Raw genomic sequence first — 18,931 nt, forward strand, 5'->3', positions numbered from 1 at the left:
GAAGGAAGGAAGGAAGGAAGGAAGGAAGGAAGGAAGGAAGGAAGGAAACAATCCCATTTACAACTGCACCAAAAAAACAAAAACAAAAAATCTAGGAATAAACTTAACCAAGGAGGTAAAAGACCTGTACCCTGAAAACTATAAAACATCAGTGAAAAAAACAGAAGATGACACAAACAGATGGAAAGATATCCCATGCTCATGGGTTGGGAGAACCAATATTATTAAAATGTCCACACTACTGAACCCAAAGCAATCTACAGATTTAGTGTAATCCCTATCAAAATACCAACAGCATTTTTCACAGAACTAGAACAAATAATCCTAAAATTTGTATGGAACCACAAAGACCCCAAATAACCAAAGCAACCTGAAAAAGAAAAAAACTGGAAGTATCACAATCCCAGATTTCAAGATATAACACAAAGCTATAGTAATCTAAACAGTATGGTACTGGCACAAAAACAAAACAAAAAAACACATAGGTCAATGGAGGAGAATAGAGAGCCCAGAAATAAACCCATGCTTTTATGGTCAATTAACCTACAACAAAGGAGGCAAGAATATACAATGGGAGAAAAATGGTCTCTTCAACAAATGGTGCTGGGAAAACAAGACAGCTATATGCAAAAGAATGAAACTGGACACCTTTCTTACACCATACACAAAAATAAACTGAAAATGGATTAAGGACTTAAATATGAGACCTGAAACCATAAAATTTCCTGAAGAAAATAGGCAGTAATCTCTTTGACAACAGCCACAGAAACATTTCTCTAGATATACTTTGGCAAGGGAAACAAAAAGAAAATTAAACTATTGGGACCACACAAAAATAAAAAGTTTTGGGCGCCTGGGTGGCTCAGTTGGTTAAGCGACTGCCTTCGGCTCAGGTCATGATCCTGGAGTCCCGGGATCGAGTCCCGCATCGGGCTCCCTGCTCAGCAGGGAGTCTGCTTCTCCCTCTGACCCTCCTCCCTCTCCTGCTCTCTCTCTCTCATTCTCTCTGGCTCAAATAAATAAATAAAATCTTTAAAAAAAAAATAAAAAATAAAAAGTTTTGCACAGCAAAGGAAACCATCAACAAAACAAAAAACAACCTACTGAATGGAAGAAGATATTGGCATATTTTATATCCAATAGGAGGGAGACTAATATAAAAAATAAAGAACTTAAAAAGGCGCCTGGGTGGCTCAGTTGGTCAAGTTTCCAACTCTTGATTTCGGCTCAGGTCATGATCACAGGGTCATGAGATGGAGCCCTGCCTCAGGCTCCACACTTAGCACAGAGTCTTCTTTAGATTCTCTCTCCCTCCCCATCTCCCTGCTCACATGTGTGCACTCTCACTCTCTAAAAATAAATAAAATCTTTAAAAATAAAAAAATAAAGAACTTACATAATTCGACACCCCCCAAAAAAAACAAAAAACAATTAGAAATGAACAGATCGGGGTGCCTGGGTGGCTCAGTTGGTTAAGCATCCAACTCTTTATCTCAGCTCAGATCTTGATCTCAGGGTCATGAGTTCAGGCTCTGCACTGGGCTCCATGCTAGGCATGGAGCCTACTTAAAAAAAAAAGAAAAAAAGAACAAAGGACATGAAAAGACATTTTTCCAAAAAATATATACAGATGGCCAACAGACATCTGTATATAGAAAAGGTGCTCAACATCACTAATCATCAGAGAAATGCACATCAAAACCACTATGTCACCTCACACCTGTCAGAATGGCTAAAATCAAAAACAAGAAATACCAAGTGTTGGCTAGGATGTAGAGAAAAAGGAACCCTCATGCACTGTTGGTGGGAATGCAAGCTGGTGCGGCCACTATGGAAAACAGTATGGAAGTTCCTCAAAAAATTAAAAATAGAATTACCATGTGATCCAGTAAATTCCGCTATTGGGTATTTACCCAAAGAAAATGAAAACACTATTTCAAAGAGATATGTGCACCCCTATGTTTATTGCAGCATTATTTATAGAAGCCAAACTATGGACCCACCAAGTGTCCATCCATACATGAATGGATAAAGAAGATGTGGTATATTATAAACGATGGAATATTACTCAGCCCTAAAAAGAATGAAATCCTGCCGTTTGCAACAACATGGATGAATCTAGAGGATATAATGCTAAGCGAAATAAGTCAGTCAGAGAAAGGCAAAATACTGTATGATTTCACTCATGTGGAATTAAAAAATAAAAGAAAGAAAAAAAGAGATTAAAAAAACAGACTCTTAAATACAGAGAGCAAACTGGTGGTTGCCAGAGGGGAGGTGGGGAGGCAGGAAATGGGTGAAATAGGTGAAGGGGATTAAAGAGTCCACTGATGATGAGCACGGAGTAACGGATAACAGTGCTGTATCATTATATTGTACACCTGAAATAATACAACACTGTGTGTTAACTATATTTGAATTAAAATAAAATAGGCATCATAATGCCAATAACACAAGCTTCCTGTGAGATCATGTGAAAGAACATGTAAGCTAGAAAGCATTCACAATAATAGGGAATTATTAGATAACCCATATGAGGCCTTTCAGCTCTACAGTTACAGCACAAAAAAATCTATGCCCCATAATTATTTCTGGGCTAGGAACCATCACGTACAAATAAGGTAACACATAACATTCAGATATTTACTGAAGGCATTGATTTTAGAATACTAATTTCATAACATCTTTTTAAGGATTCTGGTACAATGTGCCATTAGGATAGATCAAAACATAAGGAAATAAGTTGTTTGCTTCTCCCTTGTGCTCAATCACAGAGGATACTCTGATTAAGGAGAAAGAGCCGCATTCCACACAAGAGAACTGCCAATAGCAGGGTCAAGGCAACACACAACTGGAGTTCCCAGGTGGTAAGAAGGTTTTTTTAAAAACAGGTCTTTCTATACTGGTTGAACAGAGTCATATTTGCCTATTAATATCCCAAATCAACTAATAAACACAGTATCTAGTAATTACACAGGATATAATACAAAGGAGAAGCACGAATAGCAATCCCCAAATAATTCTTGCTCTAAAGATACTACAACTACACTAGTCCAAGTGAAATAAACACCGAATACAAACCACAGGCGTCTATGGATCCTGCAGCCCAGCAAACCGGAGAATCCCAGCACTGTGGACACTTCCAGAACTTTGCACATGCTGCTGCCAGCCTGGAAATGTCCGGTGTTCCTCCTTTGCATGAGGAACTCTTACTTCCAAATCAAGTATCCCCTCCAGAATGAAAGGCTCCCTCTTCTGCACTTCATATGATGTTATAGAAGGGGTTATAAAATGTGTAATATTGTGTTGTTTCACAACCACTTCTACAACCGCCTCCCCCACTACACAGAGGGCTCCTTGAGGAAATACAACGCATTTTATTCACCTATTTATTCTCAGCTCTAACATTATGCCTGGGCTCAAATGGAGTGTTTGCTCATTGACAGAAAAAAAAAAAATGAATAAACACTGAAATGACATATTTTTGTTTTATTACAGTCAACAAAATAAATTTTTTTTTAAAAAGTGAGCCCTTTAAAATTTGTTAAAGATAGTAACTTAGGAGTAGATTCTACTCCTGAAACCAACATTGCAGTGTATATTAACTAACTAGAAGTTAAATTAAAAATATGAAAAAAAAGACAGTAATTTAAATAGTATTAAGGAGAATGGGGAAAGGACACAGGGAGAAAAAGCAAAGTAACACTCTGGCTCTCCTGCACTAAAATGGTAACAGACCAACAGAGACAACATAGTAAATTAGAAAGAACCAAGTGCAAGGCAGAGGCCAAGTCACTTGATCTTCCATACGTTTCTTCATCTGCAAAATGAAAACAAACTCCATGAACTGACTGAAGAGAATGCTAACTGGAAAATAGCAAAAACATACGGGGATTCAACATGAAAGTGACCTTCCAGACATAAACAGTAAGTGGTACTGCTTGCTTCTACAGACAAAATGCCAAACCAATCTAGAATACATGATTTAGCTGAAGTCAATGGCATAGAAAGAACTAGAACTCAAAATTTTAAATATATTAAATACAAATGCAACAGAATGCTCATCTTATTTCTTACGATTTCTGTATTTTCTTATAATTTCCTTTGGGTTAGTAAAGAAACTGGAGAAACAGAAAAATGAGGTTGTTCGGTTCTCCCCAAAACAGGAAGGGTATGATCCGAGGCCTCCATGTGGGCCCAGACACTTGTGAGAGCAAGACAGAGAGAGAGTGAATAGAACCACCTCCCCCAGAGGCAGCTCCTGAGCATCTCACTCACATCAGGATGAAGCTGACAAACATCCTTGCCATGAATCCACGCATCTCTTACTGAGGAAAACAGTATAACAATGGTACTTGAAGCTCAGAATCAACGTGGCTTGTTTCTTCTGGGAGCTTCAATAATCTCAGATTTTTTTTTTTAATTAAAACAAACTGAAAAGGATATATTGTAGACAAGGATACAAAATTCACAAGATAAAACAAAAAACTTCAGATCATATAATGATTCCAGGAGATTTCTTTGGCTTACATTCCCAGACTCAAGAGAACTAGGTTCATTCTTTACTTTTTTAAGTTTCTTTATTGAGATAATGATATATAGTAAAACAAATTTCAGTGAATAGTTCTATGAATTTTTACTTATGTATACGCCCACATAGTGTGCAATTAAGAGCACATCCAGATGAAGATCTATAACATTCAAGGTTCATTCAATTATCCTTTAAAGGTACTCAGGGTGAAAATATCTGAGAAGCACAAGGTTAAGCTTGTGAGTTACCTGTTGTTGTCCCGGGCGACTATAAAACTTGACACTTAACATCCTTAATAATCCCAATGTCTTTGGTACCTACAAAATAAATGCACATCATACAAAGAAAAATTAATGGAATGCTTTCTCGCTGTAAAAATTCTTTTATCATGAAATGCAAATTACAGCAAACCTAGTATTTTAAGAAATAGTTGAGAAAATAGGGGTGCCTGGGTGGCTCAGTCGGTTAAATGTCTGCCTTCAGCTCAGGTCATGATCTCAGGGTCCCGAGATCAAGCCCTGTGTTGGGCTCCCTGCTAGGCAGAGAGTCTGCTTCTCCCTCTCCCTCTGCCCCTCCTCCCTGCTCCTGCACTGGCTCACTCTTTCTCTCTCTCTGACAAGTAAATAAAATCTTAAAAAAAAAAAAAAAAAGAAAGAAAGAAATAGTTGAGAAAATCATCAATAGGTGTCCAAGATCTTGGTGAGACTCTATTTTTATTTGGGAAAAAAAATCCAAGTGGTAAATATGTCAACATACACCCATACTCAAATGTTTTGTTTTTTAAATATACACATAACAAATCTACTACAATCTATGCAAATTAGAAGCCACTCAAGCTCCTTTCAAATGAGGTTCTCCGGGTTATCATTTTTATCCTATCATTGTTATGGAAAAGTCAAAATTTCCAGTAGAAATTTCATTCATTAAGGAATTGATCCTATACTTGAAAAATACCAAAAAAAAAAATCAACATTTAAAAACTAGTATTTGAAATAATATAACACAAGACTATTTATCTTTAGATTTAAGAGATACATTTATAAAAGCAAGAGAGGAGAAAGGAATACTTTAACAAACAGAAAACAACTAGTTTTGTTGAAGATGAAGAGAATTTAGTACACTACTGAGGGGATGTAAAATGGTACAGCTGCTGGGGAAAAGTATGATTATTCCTCAAAAAGCTAAACATGAAATTACCATTTGACCCAGCCATTCCATCCTCAGTACATACCCAAAAGAATCAAAAACAGGTATTCAAACAAATACTTGTACCAAACAAATATTCATAGCAATACTATTAAGTGGAAACAACTCAAATGACCACTAAAGAAAGAATGAACAAAATGTAGTATATCCACACAGTGCAGCCATAAAAGGGAATGAAGCACTGATGCATGCTACAACTTGGATGAACCTCCAAAATATTATGCTAAATGAAAGAAACCAGATACAAAAGGCCACATATTGTATGATTCCATTTATATGGAACAGAATAGGTAAATCCATAGAAACAGAACAGACTAGTGGCTACCAAGAGCTGGAGGGAGGAAGAACAGGGAGTGACAACCTAATTAATAGGTATGAGGTTTCCTTTTGGGGTGATGAAAATATCCTAGAACTAGATCCTGGTGATGGTTGGTTGCACAACACCGTGAATGTACTCAATGCGAGTGAACTGTGTACTTTAAGATGGTCAATGGTTGATTTTATACTATATGAATTTTTCCTTAAGAGAAAAAGGAGTACTGTTTTGTCGAGGTTAAAAATTTTCCTACCAGAACCTCTGAGTAGCTAAAGCCATTAGTGATGACCTAGCTCCATATTTCCCAATATTTCCTCCAAAAAAAAAAAAAAAAAAAACAAGGGAAAATATGAAGTGCCTGGCTGGCTCAGTTAGTAGAGCATGAAATTCTTGGTCCCAGGGTCATGAGTTCAAGCCCCACGTTGGGTGCAGAGATTACAGGACAGACAGACAGAAAGACAGAAAAAGATAAATCTATGTGAAAACCATGCCCTCAGGCATGCCTCGGTGGCTCAGTCATTTGGGCGTCTGCATTTGGCTCAGGTCATGATCTCAGGGTCCTGGGATCGAGCCCCAACTCAGGCTCCCTGCTCTGCGGGGAGCCTGCTTCTCCCTCTCTCTCTGTCCCTCCAACTACTCGTGCTCTCTCACTCTCAAATAAATTAATAATAAAAAAAAAAATCTTAAAAAAAAGTGCCCTCAGCTTAACTTGAAGACAGACGATAACCCAAACTTCAAAATGATTTTAAGTAGAAAAATAAAAATCACCAAATCCCAGGTGTCATCTCCACTGCTCCTGCCAACTCCCACCTCCCCATGACACCCACTACAAGGCCTGGTGGTGAGCAAAAGCAAACTGTAAAAATACTGCAGGGCCCAGGAAGGACAGACAAGGGAAGGTAGCAAAGGGATTTGACATCTATCTAAAAACATTATCAAAATTATAATCTAAGAAAGCTTGCCAGAAATTGAAAAAGATCTGAGTTTATACACTGAAAGAGCCAACGGGGGTACCTGAGAAAATTAACCCCAAAAAATCGACTCCAAGAAATAACCCAGGAAAGCTATTAAATTTCACACAAAGATAACAAAAATCCTCAAGGCACTCTAAGCAAAATGGCCAAATAACATTTGTATGTTATTTCTATGTTTCCCTTTGTAGGGAAAATAATTTAACATAAGTGAGAATTTTCAAATTCCACAGGCAAAGCAAAGCAATAACAGAGTAGCGGCTTTTCTTTAAGTTCAATGAAAGAAATGGTAAACTAAGGATATTATCTCCAGACATGTTTTCCTTCAAATATCCAGGCTATAGGAAAACAATTTTGAACATAAAAGAACTTAAGGAACTCTTTACCTATGAGACCTTCTTAAAACATCTACTAAAAGAGAAGCACCTGGCTGCCTTAGCCAGTAGAGCATGCAGCTCTTGATCTCGGGGTGGTGAGTTCAAGCCCCACGTTGGGTGCAGAGATTACTTAAAAATAAAATCTTAAAAAACAAAAACAAACCACATCTACTAGAAGATAATTTCATCCAACCAAGAGATGACTGGGAACATTTCAACAAAAGAAGTAACAGCATTCTGAAAAAGAAATGGACATCGAAGACTAAAGAAAGGTGATGATGAGGGTAGAAACTAATGTGCAAATATTACATGTTTTGTCAAAGTAGCAATAACACAATTTAAAAAGGGAAGAGAACAGAAAGGGAAAAAGGAAAATAAACTGATTTTTGTAAAAGCAATTAGTAGGGATTAAAGAATACCAATAGGAGCGCCTGGGTGGTTCAGTCAATTAAGTGTCTGCCTTCGGCTCAGGTCATGATCCCGGGGTCCTGGGATCGAGCCCCGCATCGGGCTTCCTGCTCAGCGGGGAGTCTTGCTTCTCCCTCTCCCTCTGCCCCTCCCCCCCCACTCGTGTTTTCTCTCGCTCTCTTACTCTCTCTCAAATAAATAAAAATCTTTTTTGAAAGAAAGAGAGAGAGAGAAGAAAGAAAGAAAGAAAAACTACCAATAAAACTGATAAACTGGTAAAATATTGGAGGGCACTGATAACATCAAAAAGATAGCTTCAGTGAAATGATGGAGGTAAATTCCCACACAAGTGAATTCGAATTCAAGAGAGAAAAGAAAGAAGTGTAAACAAATACAGACAGCTCTCAAACATGTTGAAGAAAGGGAAATAAATGGGGGTGGTAGCAGGATTTAGTGGGGTCTAAATCCCCCGAAACCAAATGAAACAAAATGGTTTTTATGATGGAAAAATAAAAGCATGTTGTATGCTGATAAATCTAATCGACAGCAAAATCCATGAGGCAGGAAAAATATCCTTCAGTAAGCAAGAGTGTGAGATCTGGTGGGCAAACAGACCAGCTGGCCTTAGTGGGCACAAGGACAGTTCATCTGTAAAAACAAGAGAAAAGGTACCCTGTACAGACAGAGATGCAGGGAGGGAGTGGGACCTTATGGAAATAGTCCTCCGATTATTTCGATTTTCTGAGGGAAATGGGATTTCTCAGGGAAATAGGATTCCAAAATGCCTGTGTTCTTTCCACAAAAACATCCTTTACCCAAAACGCAGCAACAGCAATAACATAAAAATTAGTTTTGTTCATTTTTACATATTTTCTAAAATTCTGATCTTAAAAATACACACAGATAATAATAATGAACACTATAGATCATTTTATGGCTTACCAACGGCCTTCACATACATCAGCTCGTTTGACTGTGGCAAAAGCCTTACTACACAAGTGTAAGTGATGAACTAAGATTCCAATCCCAGACTTCTGACTCCCAAGTCTGGGTTCTTTCCTTTCTCCCAGTTACTGGATTCAAACCTGCTATCTACTACAGCTTATTGCCCTTATTTGTGGACATAGCTATATCCTCCAATACAGTAAAACCCCTTGACGGATGCTACCTTCCTATTCCTAATACCCAGAGTAGTGATTCAATGTTGAACAAATGAATAGATAAAACTATCTCACATTAATTGGAAACTTTGGTCAATGCACATATTGAATCTTGCATAGTCTCTTTTTACAACCTAGCAGCCTTGTGAGAGACTAGAATGTATGTGTCAGCAGCATTTTTCATCAATATCCACCCCAACATAATAGCAACCTTAAACAAACACCTTCAATGAGGACAATATCTGCCACCTGACAAAAGGAATTAATCCTGTAATTCAAATTACTTCGAGGCAGGGGCAGGCTATGTAGAATGACAGTAAGTTTAGCGGCAAGACACATTTAAGAGCCACTAATGTAATTAAAATACACTTGCAGCATTTGAAGAAATTAATCATACAGCCAAGCATTCAATTTGCAATTTAATGTTTTTTCCCACTTATTCTGTCAGTGCACAGGCAATTTTCTTCTAAGAGACTGCAATCCCAGAGCTTCAGCTGGAGAAGGAAGGACCATAGCAAATCAGATTCCAATACTTCAGTGAGGAGCAAAGTGAAAGCACAAGAGAATGCAAAAAAGCCAAGGTGAAGAAAGGTTTCATGGTATGTGACCATATTCTGTGACTCTTCCTTTCCCAGACCATTGTGTCACAAACACGCTTGATTATCTGTACTGAAATGGAGTTTCACCGTTTGCCTACTTCATCTCTCCTTGTATTCTCCACACTTACCTGTTTTTTTTTCTTTCTTTTTTTCCCCTCAACCTTTAATTTTGACAAATTTCATAGCTACGGAGAAGCTGAAGTGAATGTACAACAAAACACCAGTATGCCTTTTGCTTGGGTCCACCAATTATTAACGCTTTGCCACACTTGCTTTATCTCTGTGTGTGTATACATATCTTTTAAATTATGGGTTTTGACTGGGGCGCCTGGCTGGCTCGGTCAGAGGAGCGTGCAACTCCTCATCTTGGGGTTATGCGTTCAAGCCCTGTGTTGGGTGTAGAGATTACTTAAATAAAACTTAAAAACTATGTTTTTAACTAAACCTTTTAAAAATAAGTTGCAGACATCACACTTAGATTCAAGAGCCGAAACGGTTTCAAACACTTTCCAAGATTTGCCCTGGTAGATCTCACAGAGAAAACTACAAGCTGGGTATGAATTAAATCAGAAAGAGAAATAGGACTAACTTCCTGCAGAAACGAAATAATATGTTTAATATGTATAAGCAACTCCTACCTCTTTATGAATTATGGGATAATCATCATAGATAAATCTGAGGGTACCACTGATCTGTATATAACTTCCTATGGGGAGCGGGGGAAGGTACTCAACAGAGTCTAGAAGATCCGTTCCACCTGTGTTCCCCTATTTTTAGTCCTGGGGTCTTGGGCTCCTTATCTGTGAGGTGTGGCCACTAACACTCAGTCTGGACTCCTCCCTGCATCCTGCAGAAGAGGCAGTACCTAGAATGGGTAGAGGGATAATGCATGGAAGGAAAAGCACAAAGCACAGTCCTCGACTATAAACTCATGCTGAAATACAAACTGTTAGAAGGTCTAGTAGCATATAAACCACTACGTTGAGCTAATTAAAAAAAAAAAAAACTACTTTGTTGGGTTAAATTCACAATCATGTACTTCAAAACATGCCAAAAGCTAAAGAAAAGAAAAAAAAAAAATGAATGGAAGCTTACAATAATTGCTTAAGATTTCTTTTTAAAAGTACTTCTTCATTATTTCCTTTTTAACACCAAACCTTTAACCATTCATGGTTTTAGAGGATTATTTTAAAATCAGTGCATTTTAGAACAGAAATAACAGGACAAATACATTCACTACAGGAAAAAACAACATAACACATTCACTTATGTTGTGTTTCCCTTTAATTTCTTGGTTTCTTCCTCACTTGAAACGTATCTGAGCGTCCACTACATGTAAGGCAATGTGCTAAGCACAGGATGCATAACTGTGATCAAGTGCTTGATTTCCTGCAGTTAACATAAGTAAACAATATGTAGGGTGCCAATATGGCAGAGAAATTAGTATTCATCAATATCTCATTTTTCTTGCCTTTCTGGACACACAGAAGAACTATTTCCCAGACCTGTTGAAGGTAGGAAGGGTCATGTGATTAGTTAGAACACATGAACTGTGAGCACAGGTAATGTTAGTTCTGGTTTGAAAAGTTCCACCTCTTAAACCCCTCTTCCCCCTCCTATAAACTGAGGTACTGGAACCTCAAGAGGTCACCAAGCTGCGTGGATTCTTTAATCATCACTTGGAACAAACTGTCCAGGGGAGTCATGGCACCAAGAACAGGCTTTGCCACAAATAAGGAATGAACTGTTACATGGTAACCCACAGAAATGTCAGAGGAGTTTTCATCTGTTTATCAGACGGTTTTATTATCACAGCAGAACCTAGCCTGTACGGACTATTACAGCACACCAAGTGCTCTGCTACACAGCAAAGGAATGAACGGCTGGGTGAATCATCCAGGTGAACACAGACCAAAATATTAGCAAGTGTACCATGGTGGTAAAGAACTTGAACGGGGGAAACTGTGCTGAAGCTCGTGCTCCGATTCTGCTACTTACAAGCTCGGCAACCCAGGGAAGTTACTTAACTACTCTGTACTCTCCTCATAGACAGGCTAGTAACGATACCTACCTCAAAAAGTCAGTGAGAATTAAGTGAGCTAATAATACGCACAGCCACTCAAAACAGTTGCCAGCCCATAAAAAGTGCTGAATAAACATTAATGTCTAAATAAGCAAATGCAAGTAATAGGACTACTGTTAGGTTCCTTCTCTAATATCTGCCAATACTGTTAATAAAAATGAGACCAAGTTAAACAAAAAAACACTTTAGATAAATATGATATTTGAAAGAAGTGCTAAAATTCCACATGAAGTCACTTTCCTCATTTAAGACAAAGTATTTCCTTCTGTCCTGCCTGAGACCTACTCGCAAAGCGAAATGGCGTGACTAATACTTACTGCAGTGACCCGGTCTCCACCATTAGTAACCTGCTTATAATAAGGCGATCCCGAAAGAACTCTCCAGGCAGACAGGCCATAGCGAGAAGCTTTTGATATGCCCACTTCAGCAGTTTCACATCCACCAACCAGCAAAAGTCTAAAAAACACAGAAAAATAGAAAGAACTGATAAATTGCAGTCTGAATAAGAGGACATCAAAACAAGGAGAGCAGAAACAGTCACCTTCACAAAGAAAACTAAAGTAGAATTACTATATACTAAACCTAAAAGTTCAACATTTTAGAAGAAACCACCAAAAGAAAAGCAGATGGTTTTTCAATTAGAATTTCACCTTCACTTATACAGAGGAAGGCTTAAACATTCAAGCACCTGAAATCCGGATGGGAACTCTAAGAAGAGTAAAAAGGTTTTAAGGTTGACCACTGAACAGTGAAGAAACTGTATCAACACCAGTAAACTTTAACACACAGGTCTGTCACCACATCCAGGTATACATGTATTCATTACAGCAGTGGACTGTACACACTTATAGATGTTAGCAAGGACAGCTGGGAGTGCCCTGTTTAGGACAGAACTCTACAGTCTAACTACACTGAAACAAGACTATGTAGTAGTTTAGATGTGCATTATGATCTGTTTACTTTACTGTTTGTTCTACTTCATTAGCAATTAGAGGTGAGGTACCAACAGAGCAAACAGTCTAACATATACTAAAAGTTCAAAGCCTGTGTGACGCTACACAAACTAAGTTGATTAATAATAAAACCCAGTCATGATTTTTTATTGAGGTATAAATGATACATAACATTATATTAGTTCAGGTGTATGACATAATAATTCAAAATTTGTATATATTGTGAAATGATCCCCACAATAAGTCTAGTTAATATCTGTCCCATACATAGTTACAAAAAAAATTTTTTTTTTCTTGTGATGAAAGCTTTTAAGATCTACTCTCTTAGAAATTTTGAAATCCATGGGGTGCCTGGGTGGCTCAGTTGGTTAAGCGACTGCCTTCAGCTCAGGTCATGATCCTGGAGTCCTGGGATCGAGTCCCGCATCGGGCTCCCTGCTCAGCAGGGAGTCTGCTTCTCTCTCTGACCCTCCCCCCTCTCATGCTCTCTCTCTCTCTCATTCTCTCAAATAAAATCTTTAAAAAAAAAAAAAGAAATTTTGAAATACGCAACACCGTATTTTTAACTAGAGTCACCACAGTCATGATTTTTAAAGTCATGTTCACCAAATCTGGCAGGGAACTATATAATAGATATTATAATCATCTGTTTAAAAAAGAGAAAAGTTTGAATGTAAAGTTCTGATATATTAAAGGAAGCACTACAATTACCAGTGAATTATTTTTGTTCCCAATGACAATAAGGCAATATAGTAAGAGAAGAGCTAGGCCACGGGTTTCATGGGTCTTGTGCATATAATGCGCCCCTAACGGGAACTATCACTGTCCCAAATGGCGGAAAACAATTATCAAGCTCCTTTTAAAGCAAAACACATAGTATTGTTATCACCATGCTCCCATTTTATCAGAAAGAAGATGCATTCCATCACACAAATCAGTCGTTACCTTCTTCTAGACCATGCTCATGGTAAAATCAAAACTTAAAAAACTTCAGTTTCTGCATAGAAATTGGAAGGTAAAAGAAAACAACACTTCGTAAGGCTCTCTAGTGTTGGCATATCAAAAGGATTTACTTAAAAGTAATCCAAAACAGGTGGGTGGAGGAATAGCTGGGGATATCTATGAAACAAGATTGGCCACAAAATGATTGTTGAAACTGAATGACAGGCACAAAGGAGTCAATATACTATCGTCTCTATGAACAGGCTTCAAATATTCCACAAAGAAATTTTTTTTCAAAAGTCAGTTTGTTTAAACACACACACACACACAACTCCGGAAGCACCTGGTTTGGCTCAATTGGTGGAGCATGCATGCAACTCTTGATCTTGGGGTCATGAGTTCAAGCCCCACATCGGGCATAGAGATTACTTAAAAAAAAAAAAAAAGTCCTCTGAATAAATAGAAGAAAACAGGCAATTTTGAATATCTACATTTCTGAATTTAATCTCAATGGTTTTTCAAACAGGAAATATGTGATTCATAAAGCATATCTTTAAAAATTAGTCACCTATAATTATAGTAAAAATAAAAACACTGTTAGAGAATTCAACAAATCCCTAAAAGGCCAGGATAAAGCAGATCCTGATAACTAATTTTCCTCGGCTCAATGTACAACATATATATTTATATTAACAGTATAATTCTTTTCTCAAGGGACTGGACATTATTTTTTAATCTGCACTACCATGTCAAGGGGACATATCTAATTTTCAGATTAAAAAAGTATATGTAGCTTTTGGCTTTTGGTTTGGCAGAAGTAAATGTGCAACTCTCTGCAGTCATCCAGAATCCGGGTCCAGCCCCCCATGCCACCTAAGTTTGATCCCAATGAGATATACCTGAGGTGCACCGGTGGCAAAGTCGGTGCCACGTCTGTCCTGGCCCCCAAGATCGGCCCCCTGGGTTTGTCTCCAAAGAAGTTGGTGATAACATTGCTAGTTATCAACTAGTAATTAGAAGGGTCTAAGGATGACAATGAAACGGACAGTTCAGAACAGACAGGCCCAGACTGAAATGGTACCTTGTGTCTCTGCCCTGATTATCAAAGCCCTCAAGGAAATACCAAGAGACAGAAAGAAGTAGAAAAACAGTAGCACAGCGGAAATATCACTTTTGATGAGATTGTCAACACTGCCCAACTGATGCGGCACCATTCCTTAGCCAGAGAACTCTCTGGAACCATTAAAGAGGTTCTGGAAACTGCCCAATCTGTGGGCTGCAATGTTGATGGTCAGCACCCTCATGACATCCATAGATGACATCAACAGTGGTGCAGTGGAATGTCCCACTAGTTAAGAACTACAAAGGAAAATATTTCAATAAAGGATTATTTGACCAAAAAATACATACATATATGTATACGTACATACATACATAGGTATAGAACTAAGTTGCCTAACGACTGAAGGAGATACAAAGCTAACCAAAATTTCAGATTTTTTTTCTTTTCTTTTCTTTTTTTAAAGATTTTATTTATTTATTTGACAGAGAAAGACACAGCGAGAGAGGGAACACAAACGGGGAGTGGGAGAGGGAGAAGCAGACTCCCCGCCGAGCAGGGAGCCCGATGCGGGACTTGATCCCGGGACTCCAGGATCATGACCTGAGCCGAAGGCAGTCGCCCAACCAACTGAGCCACCCAGGCACCCAAAATTTCAGATTTTTTATCCCTTGGTCTTAACACTAGAATACACTGCCTCTCTCTGATTTTTGATAAATATCATAGACAGCCATGCACACATCAAATTGGCTACATGACAAACTCCATCAAGAACAAAAGAGATTCGATATCTGCTTCCAAACAATCTTTCCTCCATTAATGCCCAAGTAAGGAGTAAGTGGAAAAAGAGGCAGAATGATGGCACTAATCATGTACTGTCCTCACTAGATGGTAAAATGATGTAACTTGAATGAAAACAGTCAATGAAAGAGAGGGGAGAGAAGTCCAAGACCCAGCACTGTACACAGAGTAAATGTTTCCTGAATGACTGAATTTAAAACTCCAACTTTCTCCTTAAGTAGCACAGTGAAGGGTGCTAGAGCAACTCTACTTTCCCCACCTGTCCCCATGCTTGCTAAGTTTCACCAGTAAGTACAAGAAGATGAGGCAGGGAGAAGGGGAAAGGTCATGGCCGCAGGGGTGGGCAGAAATGGGGGAAGGGGGTGATTCACTGATAAAGACCACACTAAACAATGTTAAGCCGATATCTGGTAAACCAAAGTATTAGGGGAAAAATTTCAAAATGTTTGTGAGAGACTAAGAGCCATGAATAAAAAGAGAAAAATACCATGCTCTTTGACAAACTCCCAATACTTTAAAGATGTCAATTCTTCTTAATCTATAAATTGAATGCAATTTCAAATAAAATCCCCAACAGAATTTTTCGTGGAACTGAAACTGATGTGACAGAACTAGACAAATCTAAAATTTACATGGGCAGGTAGCAGGTCTAAGAAAAGCCAACTCCATTCACACTGATAATCTTTCCCTTTATGAGTTGTGCTTTGTGCATCTTGACCTGCAAATACTTCCCTACCCTCGTGTCATTAAGACATTCTCCTCCCAACTTCACCATATTAAAATCTAAAATTTCTATCCATACAAAGATAAATCACACACCAGGAGAGTACATGAAAGTAACAGTATTAGCAAACAATTTATATAGATCTTCCACAATCAGCCCAAAAGAAAAACGGACAAAGAATTAAGCAAGTCACAAAAAGAGAAATCCAGAAGTTAATAATGCAGATTAAAACAATATAGATTTAGGGGCATCTGGCTGGCTCCGTCTGTACAGCATGCGACTCTTGATCTTGGCACTGTGAGTTTGAGCCCCATGTTGGGCATAGAGTTTATGTTAAAAAAAAAAAATCAGTAAAACAATACAGAGTATGTTTAAGGACACAGTTTCTCTTAAAAAGTACTGGTGAAATTGCAAATTGGAGCAATCATCTTGGAGAATGATACGACAATACCTAACAAACACATACACCTAACTATTCTAAGGAACTGTTAGAGAAATTCTTGTATGGGTATATTTATCTCTTGGTAAAAGAGTATTTCATGCAGCACTATTTACAATGCAGGAAAATAAGAAGTATTTTAAATGTTTACAAGGGATGGATAAATTCAGTAAGTTGTTCAGGGAAACATGCAATGTAACTACAATAGGTAGATGACAGATGATAGCTAGATAGATGACAGGGAAGATCACAACAAAATCATGACACAAAGCAATGGAAGTAGGAAGTTTTGTTTGTACTACTGTCTTTTATTCATGTATGTGTATGTACACACACCCACACACCTTAAGATTTTAAGAAAATCTTAATATTTGTTAATTCTGAGTAGTAGGTACCCAGATGTTCATTACATCATTCTCTCTTTAGCTTAAAAAGAGTAACACCAAGATAGAGCATCCCAAATTATGTACATAAATTTTTCCAGTTAATGAAGTCCAGGAGAGAAAATTCAGTAAATTGGCTCTAACACATAACACCAACCCACAAGTCTAGCCAAATACTGAAAATAAAATTAGCATATCATTTACTTTGTGACATTTTGAGGTTGTTTACACATTAATGGTTATAGCTTAAGCATTTTGTGATTTACTCCTGAAAGGACTGTTAGATTTTTGCAGAAAGTAAGTCCACAAACAGACATACTGTAGAAAATAACTCATATCATTAATGTTGTTCTGTTGCAATAATTTCCTCCATCCAGAATACTGACATGCAGAGAGAGAGGGCGATTACCTTGCCCAATAATCTTTGACCTCAAAATTTTGTGGAAAATAGGAAAATCTTGGGTCTTAGATTCCAATACCTCTGCAACAAATGTAATCTCAAGAAATGCCCTGCATCCCATCAATATTTGCTAAATGCAAATTGTGTGCCAAGCAATGAAGAATATGCTAAGCAACTGAAGAAGCTTCTTAATAAACCATTTATAATTCTTCTTGTCATCAATTTACAGTGTCACATTTAGCTTTCCCAGTTCATCAGGATCAAGCACGGTGTGGTGCTTAGGGGCACGCTTTCTGTCCCTACCTTCCTTTCCTCGGATGGCCTTGGGGATAATATTGACACAAAGGAATGAAAACGAGCACAGTCCACTCCAGGGGAAAGTACACAAGCCACTACTGCACAGGACCTCTTCAATGACCTTGGAGTTAGGTACAAAGACAGCCCAAAGGGCAGATAAATAAACTGCATGGAGGAAGAAGCCGAGGAAGGCTTCACTGGCTTAAAATCAGCAGAAAAGTTTACCCTTTAAACAATTTCCCAGACAGATAAAGGGATCAGGTAAAGAGCATCCTAAGCAAAGGGAACTCGATGTCAAAGAACAGACTCTAGTTTGTAAAATGGTGTGCTTGGAGAACAATAAACACAGTGCGTGCTTCTAGCCTATAAAAGAAAAGCAGGAGGAGCGGGAGACAAAGTTCCAAGCGGGCCTTAACATTACAAAACAGTTTGTCTTGCTCCCTTCTTGGGCACTTATCACCTTCTCCCTCTATACTGGGACAGTTATTTAAATCATGCCTCCATTAGCAAACTTGGAGCCACTTGGGCACAGAGATTCTATCTGTATTCTTCACAGCGTTTACCACAATTGTTCCACTCAAGAAACTTCTATCCGCGTGCTTACGTGCAAAGCACTACGGGGCACAAAGATAAATAAGACACAGTCCTTGTCCTTGGCTTAACCTCCCCAGGCTTCAGCTCTCCCACCTGAGAAATGAAGGGGCTGAGCCAAATGACAGATGAACCTCTTTTCCAGCTCTGACAGTCTAAGAGTCTAAAACTCAAAGCAGGAACACAGGGATCAGACAACAAAAATAAACTGTGACTGATGGAGCCAAAAACACAAGAAGGGGTGAATTAAATGAGCAGGAATAAAGGCAGAGGCCGGAGCAGAACAAAGGGCAGTGACATAGGGGTGGTCAAGGCCATCTGAGGAAAGGGAGGTAGGGAGAGAATGTGTGTCCCTAAGCACCACACATGTGATCCTGAGAATGGGACACTACAAATTATTTCCAAGAAGAATTACAAATGGTTTAAGAAGGCTCTTCAATCTAATAATTGTTGGAAGAATCTGCCATCTAGTGGCTCAAAACTTCTTAAAGCTGAGGAAAGAAGGAAGTTTGAAATACAAGGAAACACCTGTATATGCTCTGTCCAATGGCCGCTGGGGTTGCAGCATACAACCCGCAGAAGGGGAAGAAAGAAAAGAAACTACAGGTCTCAAAATTAAGAAGTGCCTAAGGTTGTGCCCATCAAAATAAGGGCTCAAAAACTGTTACCTACTATTTCACAGCTAGAAGA

General features: G+C 38.3%; 1 protein-coding gene across 1 annotated transcript in view; it reads right to left on the minus strand.

Annotated features, from left to right (window-relative positions):
• NBAS (NBAS subunit of NRZ tethering complex) overlaps positions 1-18,931 on the minus strand; it is a 313,356-nt gene that overhangs the window by 252,003 nt on the left and 42,422 nt on the right. Inside the window, exons 10-11 of the mRNA XM_021697807.1 lie at positions 11,969-12,107; positions 4,780-4,848 (exon numbers count right to left, since the gene is read on the minus strand). Of these exons, the coding sequence (XP_021553482.1) occupies positions 4,780-4,848; positions 11,969-12,107 (208 nt within the window). The remainder of the gene's footprint in view (positions 1-4,779; positions 4,849-11,968; positions 12,108-18,931) is intronic.

The sequence above is a fragment of the Neomonachus schauinslandi genome, chromosome 10 (genome assembly GCF_002201575.2).
Source record: "Neomonachus schauinslandi chromosome 10, ASM220157v2, whole genome shotgun sequence".
NCBI lineage: Eukaryota > Metazoa > Chordata > Mammalia > Carnivora > Phocidae > Neomonachus > Neomonachus schauinslandi.